This window comes from Chelmon rostratus, chromosome 23 (assembly GCF_017976325.1).
Source record: "Chelmon rostratus isolate fCheRos1 chromosome 23, fCheRos1.pri, whole genome shotgun sequence".
Classification (NCBI taxonomy): domain Eukaryota; kingdom Metazoa; phylum Chordata; class Actinopteri; order Chaetodontiformes; family Chaetodontidae; genus Chelmon; species Chelmon rostratus.
Window position 1 is genome coordinate 4,971,767 of NC_055680.1, and position 21,911 is coordinate 4,993,677.

General features: G+C 45.9%; 1 protein-coding gene across 1 annotated transcript in view; it reads right to left on the bottom strand.

Annotated features, from left to right (window-relative positions):
- Window positions 1-828: 828 nt before the first annotated feature.
- The window catches only part of fgf11a (fibroblast growth factor 11a), a 72,013-nt gene continuing 50,930 nt past the window's right edge, over window positions 829-21,911 (bottom strand). The window contains exons 4-5 of the mRNA XM_041965687.1: window positions 2,073-2,271; window positions 829-971 (exon numbers count right to left, since the gene is read on the bottom strand). Of these exons, the coding sequence (XP_041821621.1) occupies window positions 829-971; window positions 2,073-2,271 (342 nt within the window). The remainder of the gene's footprint in view (window positions 972-2,072; window positions 2,272-21,911) is intronic.

Genomic DNA, 21,911 nt, shown 5'->3' on the forward strand with positions numbered 1-21,911 from the left:
ACAGAGCCAGAGAGGACGGGAGGGGTTTTCTTGTGCCGCCGAGTGGAAAATTGAGTCCATGTCACAAACTAATCAAATCGCGCCAAAGGTGAATGGAAGAAGGGAGAACATACACACACACACACACACACACACATGCACACACACAAGCAGGGCTGACAAGTATCCAGGCCATCTCACAAAGTCGCTGACACACACAGAAGATGTGGACTGAGCAGATGGCTGCAGAACAAAAGTCTGCAAGAGTCTCTGTGACGGCCGCGCATTAGCATGGCTCCGTGTCAGGCTAACATTAGCATGGAACCCTTTGGGGAAATAAAAACACGACCCATTTGTAAAGTGTGTGGTGCAGAGGGACGGATCTGACCGCTGCACCTCTTGTGGTAAAACCAGGAAGACTTTGCTCAGATATTTGGTTGACTGGAAGGATGTCACTAAGACAGCTAGAAGGCGCGCGGGGTCTCCTTCCAGCAGCTTAAACACGCTGCAGTGACATGCTATACGATGTTTGGTGACTGTTCACCTCTTCATGGAGTTATTGCTTTTGTATCCCAGGCTTTGATAATCACAGAGGTTACTAAATAAGAAGGTGGAGGGCTGGTGTGGATGGGGGTCTGTGAAGGTAAAAGGGGCTTCCCATTGGCCAGCTCTGACCGAACCTGCTCTTTTTCTAAAACTTTACACCGGTGCATTGTGGTACGCAGAGTTCTCATGGAGTCAGTGTTGCAGGTGGGGGGGAGGGGGTAGCCCTAACAACCTTGTTCAGGTGTCCGCTGGTGCCCAGTGCCCCGTGTCCTCCACCCCTCTCCCCACCCATGTCTCTGAGCGCTAGGAGGAGGAGGTTTTGGTTTTGGATTGAGGGTCCTTCTTGCCGTTCTGGAGCACGGGCGAGTCACTGGAGGTCTTGGGCGTTTTCCTGGGTGGGCTCTGCTCGGCAACGTCGTGTAGAGAGGGCTCCCTGTACATGGCCACTGGGGAGTGAGAAGGTTGTAGTTAAGTCGGGGTAAAGACATGTGACAACATAAAGTTTATTTTCAAGACGCACTGATTCATGTTTCTAGCCAAACAACGGGCCAAAATAGGATCCGTAATGCAGCAGGGGTCGTTCATAGTGACGAACATATGATTCATCACCTCCCAGGTAGCTGTTTGCATGGAAAAAGCTTTGATAAAGTCACTGTAAACTACCTGCATAGCAACAAACGGCTGGCAAATAAGCAACCAGTGAACACAGTGGAGCATTTAGCAGCTAAAGAGCCACATATATCGCTCAAAAAAGATCTAAACGAGTGAATACTGGAAAAGTGAATACTGGACTCACTGCACATATGTCTGGTGGACAGACACATGATTTCTAATGAACGATAATGTTGCTCTGTGTCTGCTGCATGTGCAAATAATAACTTTATTTGTCAGTGTCAGCGCAATGTTTACAGCTCCTTCCACTCGCCCCAAGTGGCCAAAAACAAATCGATGAATGCAGCTTTAACGAAGTTCAAAACACTGTCTGCTCAGATCAACCTTTTGCTGCTCCTCCCTAATTACTTCTAAATAAGGTAGACACTAGAAAAGAAAGAGTACATAAATGAACTCGACTAACCTACTGCATAATGTTTGTAAATGTAAACATGCAGTGCTAGGATCAGCATCGAACAATAGTGTAAATGCTGTTCCGCGTAACCTTTAGTGGGAAACAAGCAAACGCAGTTTATACACAAAATGTGAGAGTGCCTGTCTTGTCTGCTTCAGTATTCAGTCCTGTTAAGTTGTTTTTGCCCACAGGCGTTCAAGTGGTCGAGTAAAATCCCAAAATATAATATCACATAAAGTGAATGTCTTCTGAAATAACAATCACAACTCAAGGTCGACCTACTCGTTCCTTTTCCACTGAGAGAACGAACTTTGATGCTTGAATACGTATTGGATGACTGAGCGGAGGGAAAGTTCAGGATGTTCTCATCACATTTAGATGATGACCAGTAACTTCTCACATACGGGGAGTGATAGATAGCACAGATAGCAGGATCCCTGTCTGTGGCCCAGCTTGTGTAGTATGTGTTAATCTGCAGTACCTTCGATGAGTTTGGGCAGGAAGTGTGCGGCGCCCTTCGTCTTCTTGACGCGGTTCCCCTTCATGACCTGTCCGTCTCGGTTGATGCCGATGTACCACGCCCGCCCCGACTGGGTCTGTCTGTACAGGATGGACGAGTAGGTGACGTAGTAGTTCTCGAACACGCACTCCTTAAACTTACACTCCGGCGTGAAGTGTTCCTGAAAGAGACACATGCAGGGAGACAAAAGCACACACATCAGGCCAGAGGAGAGGAATGACACATCGTCTGCCATTTTTTATCTCGTCTATTATTTATATATTTTCTCTCCAGTTCCTCTGGCTCAGCTGGGAATGGGAGGAAATGGGCCCCACATTTCATTGTGACAGGGTTACAGGAGCATCTGTGGCTGCATTAACAAACCGCGCACACACACACAAACTCATTCCAACATGTGCACATCCCTATTTGCCACATGGACAAAGTGATTCCAGAGCTGGGATGCCATAACTCAGCAGGTTCAGTTTACCTGTAACAAACAACAATCAACTGGATCCTTCACCCCTCTACAGTATAACGACCCAAGCGTCAGCCTTCAGCTCTCTCTCCCTCACACACACACACACAGCTCTGCATTAGACAATACGTCAACAGCGGGACATCCCCCTCCCTCCATCTCCCTCTCGTTACAGCTCTCACATATTCCCTCTCTATCTCATATTCTGCCTCTCCTCCTCCACGTCGTTCCCTCCATCCCTCCGTCATTTGGTAACCTTGTTGGGGAACAAACCAATTTGCAGGATTGATTTGGAGCCTTGATGTGACGGGTGAGCAGAAAAGGCCTGAATAAGGAGTTTGCTCTCTCTCTCTCTCTCTCCCCCTCTCTCTTTTATTCTCACTCACCCTCCTCACCCTCTCCTCCTCCTCCTGCTCTCTGTCTGCTGTCTCTTCTCTCTCTCTGCATGTCTGCCACCGCAGGGCCTTAACGCCTGCCTATATCCATTGTGCTGCACATAAACAAGCTAATTACATTGACTGTATCGCCCATTCCTTAATTACACATCCATTCACTTAGGCAGCCATTCATTTCCTCACCCGCCCATTAACTTAGCTCTAATAGCATGCAGCGAAATCCAAAGGTCTGGACGAAGGTGCAATCAGATTGCTATCATTAACCGTGTTTGCACTGCAGTGCGATGCTTCTCGTCTTCTCTGCACTCTGTGTGTGTGTGTGTGTGTGTGTGTGTGTGTGAAGCCCCCCCCCCCCCAGAGAGACACGCTCAAGTTCACCAACTGATTAATTACGTGAATTAACTGAATCGGTCCGTGTGAGCAACCCTGAACGGTGGCCCCACACGTGCATGTGTGTGTAAATGAGTGTGTCTTAACACCACCCGGCACAGGGGTGGAGCACTTGTTGCCCTCAGAGTGATTTCAAATTCCTGTTCAAATCTTACATGGTCGGAGGTGGCAAAATATGACCCAAGAAGCAGACATGAGTGAATATCTGTTTTCAGAGAATCATTCATTTATGTAAAATACACCTTTAATATTTCATGTGATTTAGCTCCTTAATACTTAGCATGATGCTACACTGACACATCTCTGCACGGCATAAAAGGGCTGATTTTGTGCATGTTTTCATGATAGTAATGTTAATATCTAATGATTTTATAGCTACTGCTCTACAGGGATTTTCAACCATCACAAACAAAAATGAATTCTAACAACAACAGTCTGTCTTCACTTCTGGCCAGAAACCAACCAACCAGAAACCATGCACTTAGTCACAAACACACACTCAGGATGCCATCAGCAATGCTGCTTTACAGGATAACGCACTATTAAGCAGTCATTTGCAGAGACACGTTATTCACAGCACACACACAGGGGACAGATGCACATCTGTCTGCACAGCGTTTACTCTGACTAGACTTCAAGCTGAGTTCACCGATCATTTCCCCGCTGTCAAAAAATGGAGAAGAGGGCCGACTTTCTTACACCTCTTCTCCCGCATCATCTAACAAGACACTGAAGTCGAGCCTCCGCTAAATGAACGGTGAAAGCAAACTGTCACCTGAGTCCAATAACCCTCATTCCCCTCACCTGATAGACAAAGCAGGCTTTCTCCTAACTGCTGCAGTTCCTCTTGCGTTCAGCAGGGGCTGCTCCAAACACACTGGGACTCCCCTCGCCGCTCCTGCTGCTGTTGATGCTCCAAAATTAACTCGCCTCTACTCGCCACTCCATAATGCTCAGCTCTCTCCAAAGGGCCTCTTTTAGCACACTAAAAACCACTCCAGTCATGCAACAGCCACAAATCCACACAAGGCTTTGTCTCTGTGCCGCTTTACACGCACCAAACTCCATGTTGTTCTGTCTGTTCTAAGCAGCATTTGCCACAACGTCCCATCGTGTTGCATTAAGTGATTCAGGATGCACAGAAGGATACAAACCTAATGAACTAACTAATCCAACATGATACGCGGGGCCTATTAGCAGCTCCAGAAGCTGTTTTTAAATGAGGTAAACTATTTTAAGGTCCCAGTTTCAGCACAATTCTCAACTTTCATTTGGCAACGATACATATGAGAAGCTTCTCAGTGCAGGTGCGGTCCAAACACACACACACACACACACACACACACACACACACACACACTGATCAGATCAGGTCAGGGTCAATAAAAAGCATTCATGACACACTTTTTGAAAATAAATTCACCAAAATCCAAAAGACAGTTTTACAGGAGATGAGGATTGTGTGTGTGTGTGTGTGTGTGTGTGTGAGGGTGTGTACAGCCACTCAAGCGTGTCTGCTGTTGTGACAGAGAGACATGACGGATCCCTCTTACATCAGTGGGAGGCCACCCGGCGCCAGATGACATGCATACGCACACCCAAACAGACACACACACACACACACACACACACACACACACACACACACACACACACAGTGACGGATGGACCGCTGGCCTCCCTCATCACTCACTCCCACAGACAGAGGAGAGAAAGAGAGGGAGCGGGAGAAAAGAGGGGACAAGATGAAAGAAGAGAAAGAGGAGAGAGGATGAAATGGAGAAAAAGGCGACATATGAGATGAGAGAGAGTACAGTAGGATCCTTCTCCAGTAATGACACACACACACACACACACACACCCTCGTCTCATTTCCATCCGTTGACACCTAAAGACATTATTCAGGCCCGTTCGCAGACACACAGCTGCCATTAACCATTGAGCCTCCCATGCGCTCAGCTGGGGAATTGATTCTATGTAAGACCTCTGTGAAAATTCAATAGGCATTAGTCCAGAAAAAAACCTGGATTAGGCTTTGATTGGAGCGCAACGCGGCGACGCAACCGAGCGTGAAGAACTTAAAACGACTTACAAGCTGCGATCGGGCAACCACAGGTTAATCCAGGGGCTTTAAGTCGCAGACACTTATCGACCCCGTCCCAGAGGACAAATGTATTTCACGGCGCTGACAGGGCGCATGTGTGTCTGCGTGTTCCTACGATGCACGAGATGTGTCACATTTTCGCGGCTTTCAGGAAGTGATGTTTGCAGTTCACATGTGTCAGGACTAACTGATCGATACTGGGAGGTATCGTTCAAGCCAAATGGGCTTTTGTAGGCCCGTGCCAACGCTTCCCATCCATCAGATAGATAGATATTTAGGCTGATGAGCTTCAAATTCGGCAGCGGTGGGACAATGTCGTTGCTTTGCCAGTCAAAAGTGAGTCCAGATGTCCTTCAGACCTGTTGCACTGACCATGAAATTGCAACAGCTGGAGACCTTTGTTGCAAAAGTGCCCCCCAAAATAAACAAATTAGGACAGTAAATTGTTATTTACACTTGAATGCATCAAGAATAATTATACAGTAATATAATTTATAACAGTGCAACACTCACAGAGGCCATTGTAATGGAGTTTCACAGGATATTATCGCTGCTGTTGAGCACAACACAGTCTTTAAATCTGAATGCGATTGCCTCAAGTGTCATCTGTTGTCTCTCTCACTTAAATCATATCCATCTATTTTGACAAGCAATTTTAAGTTGCTTTTGCGTGTGCACGGGGATGAGCCATGTGAATATAAAGGTCAAAAAGTGAAGTTTTTCATCACAAGTCCAAGTCAGTCGAGCGGGCGTCTGTCAGATCACATCTTCAGCCTCGCAGTCCCCCCCTGTCCCTTCACTTCACTGTCCAATAAAAGAGAAACTGTCGTTAAAATATCCTGCAGGGGGGGAAAAAAGTGTAAAAGAAAGTGTAAAGGGATGGCTCGGGGTATAAAAATATATTGACTTGATCATGAAAGGAGAGCTGTTTTCTTTCACACAGAAGCGGCGCTTCAGTGGGCTTTTTTCGTGGTCCTGTCGGCACAAGTAGTCTGAGTCTGTGACACGACGCAGGAAATCAGCTCTAATGGCCCCAAGAAAAGATCTGTGTATGACGCAACTATATGGAAAGGATTTTCTATCATTACTACACATCTGAAGACACGTCTGAGACGAGTCGGTATCAGTGCAGCTTGATGTCATGCTGCAAAGAGTGCTACTTCGTGTTAAATCAATCACAGCAGCAGGAACGCAGGACTTTAACCTGACAGTGAAATAAAGTTGGCCGCTCTTGTCCCTGAATGGTGAATGACGAAATATTTACCTGCAGATGCAACCCTTGTCAGGAGGATAAGAATCAGCACTAAAAGCACACAAAGCAAGGTTAGCCTTACAGAAGCTTATTTCCCAGCGAAGCTGATTATTATCTGAGCAAATGAGCAGAAAAACAACCTTAATTGAGGACAAACAGCTGAGGAAGCATCACAGGAGCTCGCAAAATAAGCGTCTAGAGAAAGAAGTAATTATCATTTATTAATTTATGCACAACATGTCCCCCCGCTGGCATCCTCTTTAGTGTTATCATCAGCACTGCTCAAACTCTTTGCAGGAAGCATCACTCAGCATTTAGGGAAGAAAACTCAGAAACCATCAACATGAAAACTTTCACTTCCCAGTTATCACCATGCTTCAGGAGGATAAACTCGCCAGCTCAAGTGCTACACTGACAACCAGTGAGTGAGAAGCAAACTCTGTCATTCAGAGTCTGATATTAGCACACAGCGTTGGCTTGAGTTTGAAAAGCAGCCTTTTTTTCTGGTTGGCTTGCGCTACAACTGCTCAGCGGTGCTGCCGAGAAGTTTTCTCAGACAGAAAAAAGCTGCTTCACTCTGAAAAACGGGATGTGTCATCTTAGCTGTGGCTGCGTGTGAGTCAGGACAGCACGCTGTAAAAAATGATACGGAGGGCAAATGATTGGAGTTCATAGATTAATATGTCAGTATTTTTTAAGTATATCTTCATTTAAACATTAACTGCTTCTGATTAATGATCACGAATGATCATATCTGAAATTCATAGCGGTGTTGATAATTATGATAGATGTAAACAGACTCCACCAGCTCATGAGGGACATACAGTATCTGCTAATGTTCCCCAGCTAGTCACTAATATGTCTGTCTGCTGTTTTCTGCTGAGCAGGTAAATAACCAAAAAACCAAAACAATGGGCCGAAAGATGCTAAAACGCTGTGCAGAGCTGAGGGGAACTGCTTTCAAATACACAGTCATATCATTCATTAGCATAAAAAAAGTATTAAAGCAGCTTTAAAATGCTTGAGAAAATGGATTTCAAGCACCCAAAGCTGAGCAAGCTCCATCTGTTGCTGATGCTCATGCGATCAAAAGCTTCTGAACAGCTATCACACAAACATGTGGGATTGTTCTGTCAACTGCTCTTTCCAAGGCCAAGAATGGAGGTGGAGGAACTGGAGAGTTAGCATATTTTGTTGGATCCGAGCACAGGATATGTGTCTGTGCTACAGACTATATCCAGGCTTAAAAAAAGTGAGATAACTATGATTTCTGAATGATCTGACAGCTCTCCCAGCTCACCATGAATCAAACAGACATCACATCAAACTAACCGCCGGCTTTAAACGCCTCCTCTCTGTCTGGTTTCCACCTCCTGGACTCTCGGCGCTCTTGTGAACTCTCAGGAGTGTCTGTCAGTCGCTGACCGACAGAGGAGAGAACAAAGTTTTAAGCGGCTTGGGTGGAGAGGGGTCCATCCACGCCAACACGCTGGCATTTACAGGGATGCCCTGAGGAGCGCTGGAGCTTGACCAGGCCCGATGTGCTCACACACACAAACACACACACACAGGCAAGCGAGAGAAGCCCATATGTAAACACACATGTTCATGATATCTGAGTGCACAAAAGGATGAATAAACAAGACACATGCATGAAAAAAACCCTCTGAGAAAAACACACGCGCAGACAAATGAGCGGAGACTAAAACACACACACACACACACGCTGTAATGAGAACAGCTGGAGAGGGTGCAGGCGGGTGCACAAGGGGGAAGAAGCAGAGAGGGAGGGAGGGATGTCCTCTGCTTCTCACCTTGACTGCCAGACCCTCGCTGTGCGTTTGGGGATTTTCCAAAGGCAACCAGAGATAACCTGCCTTACCTCGACACTGCATTTTTCATCTCTCCTTCTCTACTCCTCCCTCGTCTTCCCTTCCCCTCTCTCTCTCTCTCTCTCTGTCGCTCTTTTTTCCCCTTCTCCCCTCTTTCCCTCAGCATCCTCTCCGCCTTCCTCCATCCTTCACATTTCCTCCCATCTGCTTCCTCAAGGCCACGTGTGTCACATCGGAGGAGGAAAGTGTGCGCGTTGAGACGAGCGGGGGGGTCGATCGGAGTGCGAGAAAGGAAGGAGAGCGGAGGAAAGGAAGCAAGTGTGCTGACTCAAAGGAAAAGAGACAAGCGCTTTCTGATTCGATGGGCTGGCGAGGAAGGTCAGAGGAGAGGAGATGAAGGCAAGACGCAGTGTGAGCGTGTGTGTGTGCAGGCTGCTCGGTCCACTCTGGTCATACGTAAGAAGACTTTGCTGAGGGAAGTGACAAATTGCCAGTTTGCCACCTGTCATGAGTGTCTGTGCATGTATGCGTGTGTGAGGGGATTTAAGGAGTACTTTTATATACTACATGCTTACACCGTCCCCTAAAGCCATATAATCTCCTGCATACATGGCAGCACTTGTGGGGATTGTAAACCTGTGCAAAATTATTCATGCCTCCATGGAAGAGTCTTCTGATGTTCAGCTCGCAATAAATTATTGAGTCTTGCATCTACAGTAAGGACAGTATGATAGCCGATGAGAGGCTACTGCTGAGAAGCTGCTTTGAAGCCAAATGTTTGGTTATTATTACAACACATGCAGCCAAAACTTACTGCTGCTCCTGCATTTTGTGCTGTCTCAAAGTCCAATTCAATGAGTTTTAAATAGGAAAACACTCACTTTTCATTTCCACCTGTGCTTGCATTGACTCCTACGGGATGTAAGGCAGCATTTAGATCAACTTTAAAGCAGTGTAGCTTTTGATTACTTTGATTACAAAAGCTTGTGAGCAAAACACATTCCTACCCATGACAGTAGTGCCAGTCTGTACAGTATCCACATTGTAAAACATGCAGAATAAGTAGACGGGCAGGGGTAACGTCAGCTGGAGGGGGTGATGCCTGCATCAATCTTGGTGGCAGCACTAAGAAATGCAAAAATGCACCAGCAAAAGGCAGGCATGCATAAGATAACATACCTATTTTGACATCGATGCAACAGATTTTAGTGAGAGACGCTGAGCAGAAAAGTAACCGTGTTATGACAAAACAACCTTATTCTTAGTCAGTCTTAAAACATTCCTACACTACTCCTCAGGACTGCAGCGCTCTCCAAGGTGCTGATCCTGCTGCAGGCAGCAGTTAGGGAGCTGTCCTGGGTGCTGCCTCGCTCCCCTGCCCACATCAGCGGGAGGCGGCTGACAGCTGGAACACTCTGCCAGTAACTTAGCATGTCATATTATCAGCTTCACCTGATTCCTAACACATACTGACACGTACTGTACTTATCGCAGGCTACCTAGCCATTAACACATTTCCCCAGGAGGTGGAAGTGACCAAAAACAGAGCTAAAATGAAACAGAATAAGACCTGTGCTCATCAGATGGACACAAACACCTGCTGGATGTGTGAATAAGCAAATTTCTGTTAATAATTTCACACATAATAAACTAATAATGTGTAGATGTTGTGTTAACAGCTAGTTTGCGTTGCAAATTTAAACTATAAAATGAAAATGGTGGGTGAAAGGAGGCGCATGCAAAGAGTTCATATCGTGATGCATGCTACATGAAGACATGAAAGCAGGCTGCAATTTATTTGATCATTTAAGAATATGAATTGAAAAGAACACCTGTAGCTTTACTTTGCATATTGTCAGGTGCCTGACAACAAACAAAGAACATTACTTCGCTGAGCCTGTTCTCATAGTTAAAGAGAACATCCCCTGAAAAAAAAAAAACTCCTCCAAGCGTATCCCTGCGTGTGACCTACTCCTCACAATAGCTCTGCGGGAAAAAACAGTGAACTAAATATCCTGAAGAGCCCATCGCCATACGCACACACTCTGCCTCCTCGCACACTTTTTCTCTGCCAGTCTCCTCGGAGAGAGGACCTGCTCGCCGTTACAGAACACAGTGTGATGATGGATGTGGCAACTCTCTATATCACCAAAGACCATCCATCCCGAATAACTGGCTTTGTGAGACGTGGCAGCAAAATGCCGCAGCATGAAACGCATGAAGCACGAACCCACTCATGTAAAGAAAATCATTTACAGTGAAAAGCTTGTTTAGTTTGTACGCATTTTTGCCTAATATCTCATATATTGTCATATAAAATGTATCTACACTTACACCTGTGTATGCGTCCCTGTCCTCTTGTGTGTGTGTGTGTGTGTGTTTATGGCTTGCTATAGCCCTGATTAGAATGTGAGCAGGGCTCTACCCTCTCAGCTCATAGGGACAATCGTAACTCTTGTCAAAATGCAGCCAGGCTGTTGTGTTACTAGCAGCATTTTGAGGTGGATGTGAAATCCAGTCTCATGTCACCTCCCCCTCCACTTCCTCATCCTTCATGATGCCTGACGTCTTCCTTTACCCATTCCCCTGTCCTTCCTTTCTCATCTCTCCCTCATATCTCCCTTCCCCTGTTCCCCTAGCCTTCCACCCTCCCTCCTCTCTGAGGTTGGTCATGTGAGCCGAGGTGTTCCCTATTTAGCGGTCGGTGCCTCAGTGCATCTCTAAAGGAGTCCCCAGATGAGAGTTTAGAAGAGGCCACAAACAGTGCGGAGACCAGGGAGGGAGGGGAGGCAGAGAGACTGAACAACAAGCAAGTAACAAGCTTACTAAACATGTTAGCTCTACTGCTAATGGGGCAGTTTACTAAAAATATGCATTAGTAGCATCAACTTGTTCCATGACTAGAAGCAGATTTAAAGAGGCAGTTTGCTTATACTCCAACAGAGGAGGCTCAACCTACACACGCAATAAAAAGAAGATGTCCTTCATTTGAGCTTTTTATTTCCTCAAAGGTCGTGTTTCATCATCTCCACATGCTACTGACACACATGCAGTAGCTCTGTTTGTCTGTCCCTGGGAAGTGCGTGCAAAAAGAGGTGGAAAATGGATTTTAAGTGGAGCTGTGTTTGTCCATCCTTTGAGTGCAGATCCACAATGTCATCCGGCAGAGCAAAGTTTTACTTTGCCAAACTTTCCCCTGTTAACTGCGGAGAGTTTGGCCGGAGCTGGTCCTGGGTATCGGAGTCCGGCCCAATTATGTCTGCCTGCCTCTGTCAGATTGTTTATACCTGGCTGCACATGTGTGTTTGTGGGAATGTGGAGGGTGGCTAAATTGCACAAGGGAGTCTGTGTGTGTGTGTGTGTGTGTGTGTGTGTGTGTGTGTGTGTGTGTGTGTGTGTGTGTGCCTTTTCAACATCTCAAAACACCACACTGACCCCCCCCCCTACCCGCTCCACACATCACTCCTCCCTCCCTCTCCACTGTCATCTCTCTACCCAGGAGGCTTTTCCAGAACACACGGCTAATAAAGTGGGCCAGGTCTACGGCTGAGCGCTATTTTTATCAGAAAGCAATTTTCAGGAGGTGCCCACAGGTAAGCGGGTCCCAGCGCCTCAGACAACGGAGCCATGACATGGAGTTTCCCTTCGCCATTAACCTCTGCTGAGCTACTCGCGAACGCCCCGGTGCTCCAGGAGCACTGTGCAGCCACCCCATGGACCTGGTCCTCATCCCTGTATTAACATGAAGACCTTAAAAAAAAAAACGCTCATTGAGCAAAAATCCCTGGAGATAAAATGGACACATGATGCTGACCACTAACGATTGTTTGCTCTTGGGCCTGCTCAGTATGCTGATTTGAGGTTTGTCGGGCATTCGACATGATGGAAATCGAGGCAGTGGGTGGGGAATAAAAGAGGCGTACGGTGACCAGATGAATAAAGGTATTGCAGAGGTGAAGGCCACTGAGGGGATGATGAAGAGGTGTGTATTGTTGGGGATGTGTAGAGACAGATGGATACACGCAGCCCATCTGGCGTCTCTTTTTATACAGCTGGACTATCCAGCGCAGCTGAAGTCAGGCTGCAGGTATTACAGATTCATATTATCACTGAACTGCGGCAAAGTGAAATGTTGAAGTGCATAGATGTGGGTCACTCAGCAGAACTGCGTGGGAATCTGCGAGAAAGGACAAATGCTTCTGCTCAGTCTTTGCTCTCCCGTCAGATTTCTTGCCTTGTGCCACTACAAACCAGAGTCGAGTATATTGCAAGGCTGTCAGGTTAGACTGAATTACAGCACAGTGCATGGGCACATTCCACAAGGACCCTATTTAAGTCCAGTTTTGAAGTATCTGCACTTTCCTTAAGCGCTGAACTGCAATGCATGTCACCATTGTACAGCATACAAGTTGTTCACTTTTATTGACTCCTGCATCAAGATATAAAGCAAACGTTAGCGTATTATCACCTAGTTAATATGGATGTATGATGTTTTTCCATTAGACAATGAGTTGTGATCAATCTAAATCCCCTTTCACATTACACATTAAACATGCATTACTGCTATAAGTGACTGTAAGTTCACTTTTAGTGCAGGACTTTGACTGGTAATGGAGTATTTTTACTCATTTTACTCAATTAGCATTTCCAAGTGGTATCATTGTTGCTGCAAAGACGAGCAGCTCACTCTCTGTTTTCAACAACTCAGGACACACTGCATTCATTTCCAAAGACACGGTGAACGCCACTTTGGAAATAAGACAGAAGAAAGAAGCATGTTCACTGTAGAGGTAAAATGTCATCATTGGCACGAAAACTACAGCAAGGGTTGGCATCGGGGTGGGGTAGGAGAAAGCATTAGGCGAAAAAGCGTGAATTTATTCATTCATTGAGTCTATAATGGAGACATGAAAGCAGACAGGAATGGTGCCAGCCTGACTGGATCGCCAGTCAGCCTTCATTTCCCTGAGAGATCGTACCCGCCGGCAGACAAAATTTATAGCGAAAGCGAGGCTGATGGGGAACCAAGAGGGGAGAGCTGACTGTGAGATGGAAGGCTTTGAGGGTGAGGAGGCGGAGGACAAGGGGAGAGAGGGGGAAGGAGAACAGAGGGGTAGAGGACAGAGCTGGGACAAGGACAGCAGATAAGGGACGCATCAAGGCAGGGATATATATTCTGAATAAAAGAGGTTCACGGGGTGACAAAAACCAAGGGAGGAGGAAAGCTGTGACGGCGGTGAGGGGAGGAAAAGACAAACCACAAGAGAGGCCAACAGACACAAATGGCCGGACAGGGAGCGAGACAGACTGACAGGCGAGTAAAAGCTGTACAAGTGAGACAGAGGGAGGGGGGATAAAGGGAGATGGGGAAGGGAGGGGGAAGAAAGATGAGCGTGGTGGCGGTTGTTGCTCCCAGCGGAGACGTTATGTTCGCTACGAGTCTGGGCCTGGCAGGCCATCCTTCTCCCCCTCTCCCCGTCTCTCTTCCCACCTCCCTCCTCTCCAGACAGCGACAACAATCAGCCCTGTTTGTTATTACGAGTGGTAAGATCCGGCCCGTCCTGTCAATCAAACTGCCCTGCCACCCCCCCTTATCCTCAAGGAGTCTGAGAAGCCCCGGCCCTGAATGCAGATGCAAGCGCCCGACGTGCCGATGCACCCGAGGAAGCTCTGCGTGGCACGCGAAGGTCAAACGCGTCACATCTGCTCATTTATTATCGCTCTTAAAGTCGCGGCTTTTTCATCTCGCTCCGCGCTCGTATTTTAAGCTCAGGTGTCAGCGGGCGTCTCATTGGAAGCCAAACTCCATTTCCGTCCCGCACATTTTCATGTTAATGCTGACAAACCGATGCTTTGCTCTCCTCTGTTCTCCTCCTCACCTCTATCATCATCTCGTTTCACCCTCCCGAAACAAGAGGCCCATGTAAGGACAAAAGGACATCGGCTCCATCATTTAGCCCACTCCCACTCTCTTTTTATTGATCTGGTGCACAACAACACACAGATTCACAGAGATAAAGGCATCAGAAGTGTTTGTTTTTTTGTTTTTACAGTAGATAACTTTGTGGTGATGTATAATTTTCACCTTAATTCCTCTGAGTGTTAAAAGAAGTGCTACTTGGGTGATCCTTAAATATCTCTCAGGGGCTGAACTGGGATGTCTGGCTGCTCACTTCTCCTCAGCGGAAAGTGCATCAACGCTCCCTTTTCAATAGAGCAACTGCTGTTTATTTCTCCCCCCGGCCTGGCAGGGGCTGCCTTCGCCGCCGCTGTGTTTAATGTGTCTGGAGGTTTAAGTGTGTCGCCTGATCAAACGCAGCCGAGGAGGGGAGTTGGGGATTTACCATGCTTGAATGTGATCAATAATTCATGCTGTGTGCTTGCAGGGGAAACACCACCGTGCAACCAAAAGTAATCGAACGTCAAGCAGGTACATATTCATTGTGTCCTGAAGTCAAACTAATATGTGAATTATACAGCAGCTATTGTGCGTATTTGTTTGGGAATATATTGGTGGAACAGCCTCCGGAAGGGCGACAACACAGGCCTTCACCTTCTTCTTACTGTGACATTATAGCCTACAAACGGTGATACAACTCTCTTCCTCTCCACGAGTCCAAACAGCATTAGCTATTAGCGCGCTAAGCCATCTGTCCCTTACATCATCCAGCATTTGGTAGGCGCCGCATGCTGCTGTGTTTGGATTCGACTCAGAAAGCGAGGGAAGCTAGTCAGCCCAGCTTGCTAACGGTAGCGCTGATTCCCACTAGACATTACCTTCAGCTGATGTTATTTCAACACCTGCCGAGGGCTGACGTTACGCTCCTACACTCAGTGTTGTGCTCGTCAGACAGTCCATCGGGGAGCTGCTATTAGCTGTCTCTGCTTCGTGGCTACAGTTGTGCTGATGGAGAATTAGGAGACTGTCACATTCACAGCGACGAAGATGCATGTATGTCTTAGCAAACAATTATTTTAATTTACAGTTTGACCTGTGTGTGTTAGTGCTTTTATTAAACCTCTATAGGGACCCCATGAAGTGGCAAGGTAGCCTAAAAACTACATTTCTACTAGTGGACCCTGGTTCAAAACCCTGCTGTGTCACTGAGCAAGCCACTAAATCTGAGAGATCCAGGATTGCTGTTCTGCAGCTCCTCCCATGCCTTTGACTTGCATGTGGAGGAGACAGGGAAGAGAGTGTTTCTCTGTGGGCATCAGTGACCTTGACAAAAAATGCTTATGGGACTTTGTCATCCTCTAATTGCTTATTTTCTTCCTTAAGGTCCTGTTCACTGACTGATTTCTCATATATCAAACAAGAGCAAACGGCAAAAGAAAAGTGGAATACATGATCAATCACATTTCAGAAAAAAAACACTGTAAGTGCTGTGTTTCAGGCTGTCTAATTAGCTTGCAAGATAAACTGAGGTCACCACAAACATTTGAATTATAAAGGCGATTAGATTAGGTGATTAGATGAAATTTTAGTGATCCTCACAGGGAAAATAAGTTGTGGCATGAGAGGAGTGGAGAATATAAATTAGAATAGAACAAACAGAAACTACAGAAGATAATAGAAAAAGAAAATTACAACAAAGGCACTCTAAATGAGAATGATGCAACTGATAAACAAAGATAAATGATGGGGCTTAAAAAGGCCAAGCTGGAAAACTACTTTTCTCTTTTCTCTGAGCCATTACTGGCAAATGCACAGCTGGGAGGAGGTACTTCATTTTCAAATCCTTTAAATAAGTGTTGCAATTATCTGCTTTTGTGTGTGAGTGTGTGTGTGTGCGTGGCTGCAGAAGGGAACACGTCTGCCACCGAGGCCCATGAAAGATTAATGCTGAGTAGCCACTGGAACGCTGCCGCAGCCGAGGTGAGCCTTTGTTATTGCTACAGAAAGGTAAGAGGAAACACCTCTCCAGCTTGGTTATGTATTATTTTTCTCCGATGTCTCCTTGATTTGAGCTGGAGAGAATTAATAACGATGCTGTAACTGTCAGCCTCGTCTCCTGGAAATTACATGCATGCTACTACTTCGCTACTAAAAGTACATTTCACTTAAAACGTACCGCACAACTTTTGCTTTCTTGCAATATCTACTCTCTGAAAGTATGTTTAACCTTTGTGGTTCTGTTTTGACACTCAATGAGCCCGTTCACGCACGGCAGAACGATGCATCACCGCATGCATCTCGAGTGACCACTTGTGATCGGATCTCCGCTTCCTCACTCTATATGCAAATAGCACACGCACATCTTTCCGGTTGCGAGGACCGAATGCATTGTTGTTCCGAAACGGCGGCCCGGCAGTGGCAGCCAGCACGCTGGGACAAAGGCACGCTTTTTACACAAAGAAAGAAATGACTGAATGTATAACTGTTCGCGAATTCACGAGAAGGGCCAAATAATTAAGAATTTGTTGTGAACAGCGTTTCACAAAGTTTATTTCTAACACAAAGTTTCTCCTTCACGCTCAAAACTGTGATTTTTTTAAAGGAGTCAGGGGACTTTCTCCACAGGCAACAAAGAAGCAGTCTATATTGTTCACTGTTTAAAGTTTTGTAAAATTTGATCTGTTTACCGTCAATAAATGTTGTCCTCTTTCATAAATTCAGTGTAAATGGTGAACTTCAAGTATTGCACTTAATGCAGAATTTACAGGCTTAAATGATTAATAATAATTAATTCATCACAGCTGTTTATCAAAGGTTAGTAAGTTTCTCCTTATTCAACCACTGTCAAAATTGATCATTTTTTGAAGGGGGTCTGGGGATATTGTGGTTTCTTGTTAAATGTTGAAGCCCAGTGTGGTCCAGGGCACAGTTGCGTACATCGAATATGCCTCGCAGACCACCTCTGAATTTGTTCTGAGCGACTGGGTCTTAATTCTTACTTTACCTGAAGCTACAAATTCTGCGCAGTAGATAAATGTAGCGCCTCCCTCACTAGAAAAACTTTGCAACGGAGCATGATCCAGGCAGCAACTATGTCCCTCAAAACATATTTGGCAGGGCGCCCTGCAGCTCCCCTGGTAGAGTGCGTACCATGTATCAAGGCCTTACGAGTCCTCACTGCAGCAGCCAGGTTTGATTCCAGCGCGGGCCCATCGCTGCATGTCATCATTCCCCCCTCCTCTATAAAAATGACTTCTTAGCAAACTGCTGCTGAGTCCCAGATACAGCAATCACAGATCAAGGTCAACATTCATTTAGAGTCATGATTTTGACCACATGACAAATATTCATTCTTCTTTTAGCTGTTTAAATGGCCACAAAATCCTGAAGGGAATATCTGAATGCTTCTCCGCGTACACGAGCTAGTTGCTAAATTTGTCTTACGAGCAGGTAGTGTACAGTGGGGATATTTAGAGCTTTTTTTGCTGAAAGCAGCTGCCAGCTGAATGTGGAAACAGGGCTGATGGAAACAGCGAACTAAAGCAGTGAAACTGCGAGCTGTAAAACCAAAACAACGAGCTGGCAGATAATTTTCACACTGTTCACTTGTGCCTTTTTGAACATACATGTTGTAATTTGTTGATATAAAAATGTTCATCACATCAGCTTTAAAGGCTGAGTAGGATTGATAGAAAATGTATCCCTTTCAATCATCGCTTATGACCCAAAATGTGTGGCGGTGTCTGTGACACAGACCCTGCCCTCTGCTTGTATTTTCCTTTTTGCTTCGTTCAGGATGTTTCTGGGTGTCAAACTTTGGGCAGTGGGCATGTAGCCCCCGGCCAATAACAGCAGGCAGGGTGTGAGGGCTGCAGATGGCACACTGGGCCGTGTTCGGCCAACTTTGACTGCTGTGTTCTACTCGTTCTGTCTTCAAAGGAGGATAGCAGTGCTTTTTGGCATTATAAACCAGGGGTACACATACTGCACAGTAACTTATACACAGGTAAGCATATGTGGCATTTATTCATGAGAAATTAAGAGTTTGACTCTGGCTTACTTGGACTGACTGAATTGGGTGCTGACTGAACTGTGCAAGCCATAACGGATGGACTCGTGGAGCTTTTTCATGATGTAGTCTTGAATGACTGGGTGACAAAGTTGGTCGCTGTGTGCACAGACAAGGCTGCCGTCAATGTCAGCATGTACAGCAGCTTTTTACCAAGTGCTCTACACACCATCAACAACTGTGAAGACCTTCTTTGAGCAGTGCAGCATGTGAGATGGGATTCTGACATCTCAACAAACTAAAAAATCTGTGTTTATTGAGACCAGGTTATGTATGAGGTGAGTACCAAACACTATGTCCTGGTGACAGAAGTTATTGCACCACTGATTATAACCCATTCACCTCAATCAATTTCCAAACGTCGACTCCTATTTTGTCACATTTCTGCTACCCCACTTTCTCTCACCTCCCTGCAATGCATACCAAAGAAGCACCCACATACCAACAGCCATTACCTTGAACAACTCGCTCATTATGAATTTTTAAGCCACAGAAAGCTCCCATAAGAAATTAACCAGCAGCAGAGTTTCCCCTTCCTGCGCAGTCCCACAGTGCATTTTCCACTACAGCGAGCACAAGGCAACGTGTACCCGTGACCTAAAATGTACCAAAACATTATCTGAAATTTCTCCAAGTTGAGGTTATTTCTCTGACTGCTCGCTCAAATTTCCCTCAGCCTCCGGGGGGCTGACGCAGGGGCCGTGTTCCCTGCACATGCAAACGGTTGCATAACAGGGTGCTGAGGCTCTGCGCTGCCTCTCTCCAGACCCCGAGGGCAAAGAGCGCAAAACACGCCTCTCCCTCTATTTACCCCGTCTTCTCCATCTCTCTCTCTGCTGTTCATATTTGCACAGAATAGCAGAACATGTAGTTTAAGGTGAAAGGAGGGGGGGAAAAACCCCTCTTCCCCTTTTTTGTCCTCCCCCCTTTCTCATCTCAGAGGGATTTTCTCTCACATTTTTCTCCTTCCCCTCCCTCGCTTTCCCTGTGGTTCTTTCCCTTAGTGAAAATGGGTCACCTTTCTTCTGTCAGGAGAGCGCCTGAGTAAGTATAACCTCCATATTTGTGTGTGTGTGTGTGCATGCAAGGTTTTTACTGTCTAGGGGGGTTCCAAGCCCTGGAAAAGTCATGTGCAAGGACCATTTTCTGGGGCTCATTAGGGGAAAAGTTAAGGTTTTTTTTTTTTTGAGGGTTAGAGTTAGGTTAAAATATGGATTGGGGCTACTTCTGACATTTCTGCAAGTTTCACTAACAGTTAAAACTACACTACTCAGCATTCACCTGCGTTAGTGGGATCTCTGTTTTTGCTACTTACTCATTTCTTACTCATTTTTAGCCTTTGCTTTTAACCGATCTTACTGCGACTCCATGCAAGCAGCTGGCTAAAAACAAACGCCGGCTCGTCAACTCACTTACTGCTGCCCGTACGACATACGATGACGGGCATATCTGGGCTTTCCAGTGTCAGTCAAGATCCCCAACAAATTCGAGGCTTGATCAAGGATGTCCTTCAGCAAGTTGGAGTTGGAGTTATTCGGCTACCGGTTAGCTAAGCTGGATCCAGTAAAGAGAGCTGCCTCAGCTTCTGTGAGCCATGACCTGGCTACCTGGGCCTCCGCGGTAAAATCAAGCAAAAAATATTGCTCTTGCTATAATACCCTGTGGCAGATGACAAGGTCCTCCCGCTGTCAAACCCTTTTGGACCCCGAGTCGACCTGGAGGACAACGTAGAAGACATCTTGGCTCTGCTGCTCACGTCTTCGCAAAATCAATCAGAGACATACTAGCGTTGTTAGCGAGGCGTTAGCAGCTTCATGGGAAGCTCAATATAAACTAGCAGTCTACAGTGAAGGTGCTTACTCCCCAGGCGCTCAACATGAAATCCTGCTACCCTGTGATTCAATGGTCAGATTTGTTGAACGTCCTCAAACCTTTCTGTTTCTCTGGTTTTAAGATTGCTCATATGATTGGACAAACCCCTGCTATGATCGATTTGCATCCCTCTCTCCTTAATTGTGCACCTACATACTAATGGCATCATGAGGGGAGGGGACAACTGGCTAAACTTCACTACAAGTTTGAGTCATCCACAACCATTATCAAGAGCTTTGGAAAGACCTGTATTCTGTCTGGTCCAATTCATACCTTGAGGAGGAGCTTTGAATGTTTTAGGAACCTTTTTAGTCACATTTACTTAGATGGGATGGCATTCATCTATCCAACTGTGAGGAAATCTTTGCCCAATTTATGTGACCGATCTCGGTGGGCTCTTGATATTTTTCTGAGCACGAATCCTGCCTGACCAAGGATAGCATAGTTCTCCTCTTTGAAACTTTTCCCCCCGGATACTCTTACCTGAACTTTTATAAGAATATGTTGCAACATTTGGTCTCTACCTTTGAAGCTCTCTGTTTTATTATTTCAGATACTCCACGAGGAGTCTCTGTATTCTGATTCTGATTCTTAGACCATGTTGTAGAGAATCAAGAAAAGCAACTGTGGCGTAAGATATACTGTACATTATAACTATATTGGTGCAAAGCTAGCATGACCCACAGGCTACATCCCAAGTCTAACTGCATCCAAGTTTTCCTCAACTGAATCTTTCACACTCATCATCCTCACATGTGCAGAAGGGAAACGATGATAAATTACACTACATAAAAAGTGTTTCTTGCTGACTGACACTGAGAGCCAACAAGAAACCAGTTCAAGCCAGACTTGACAGGCTGAAGATTTGACATCATATTATGGGATTTCTGGACCAAAAAGGCGTTCGAATTTCATGAGCTCTGTTACATCTCACTGCAATTTGTGGTTGGCAAAGTGATAGGCCACTAGAAGAGAACAGAGAGGCAGAACAATTTTCATATACTGTATGTGCGGCTGCATATGGAGGAGTTGCTCAGTGTATGTGTGTTCTTTCCAGGCTGATATTCCATTGTTCCACCTGATAGAAACCCTGTATCTCCTCTCCCCGTCTCTGGAAGTATGCATGCGGGCAGCGTTAGATAGACTTTGAAGTGAGCGCACCGATGCACTTCAAACAAGATCTCACACACTTTGCCTGTGTGCCAAGAGGAAAAAGGCTGGAAAAAGAGCTTTTCTCTGCATCCTGATAGAGTGCACTCTGATCCACCCGGTGTCTCTTCATCTGTTCTTCTATCTACCTCTCAAATGTGTGGCTTGGCTGTGCTGCTTCTCTCGGCACATCAATGCGAAAAAAACCTCTTTTTAAGCACCGTATGAGCTGTTTCACAAGTTGAGGCATACAAGTGCTGCTGTGACCGCGACTGTGAAACTGTTTCATGTGCAGAAGCACTGTCACTGTGTGAGTAAAAGGGAGGCAGGCTGGGGTTGAAAAGACATAGACAGTCTCAGATGACAGCATGTAAGGAGTGT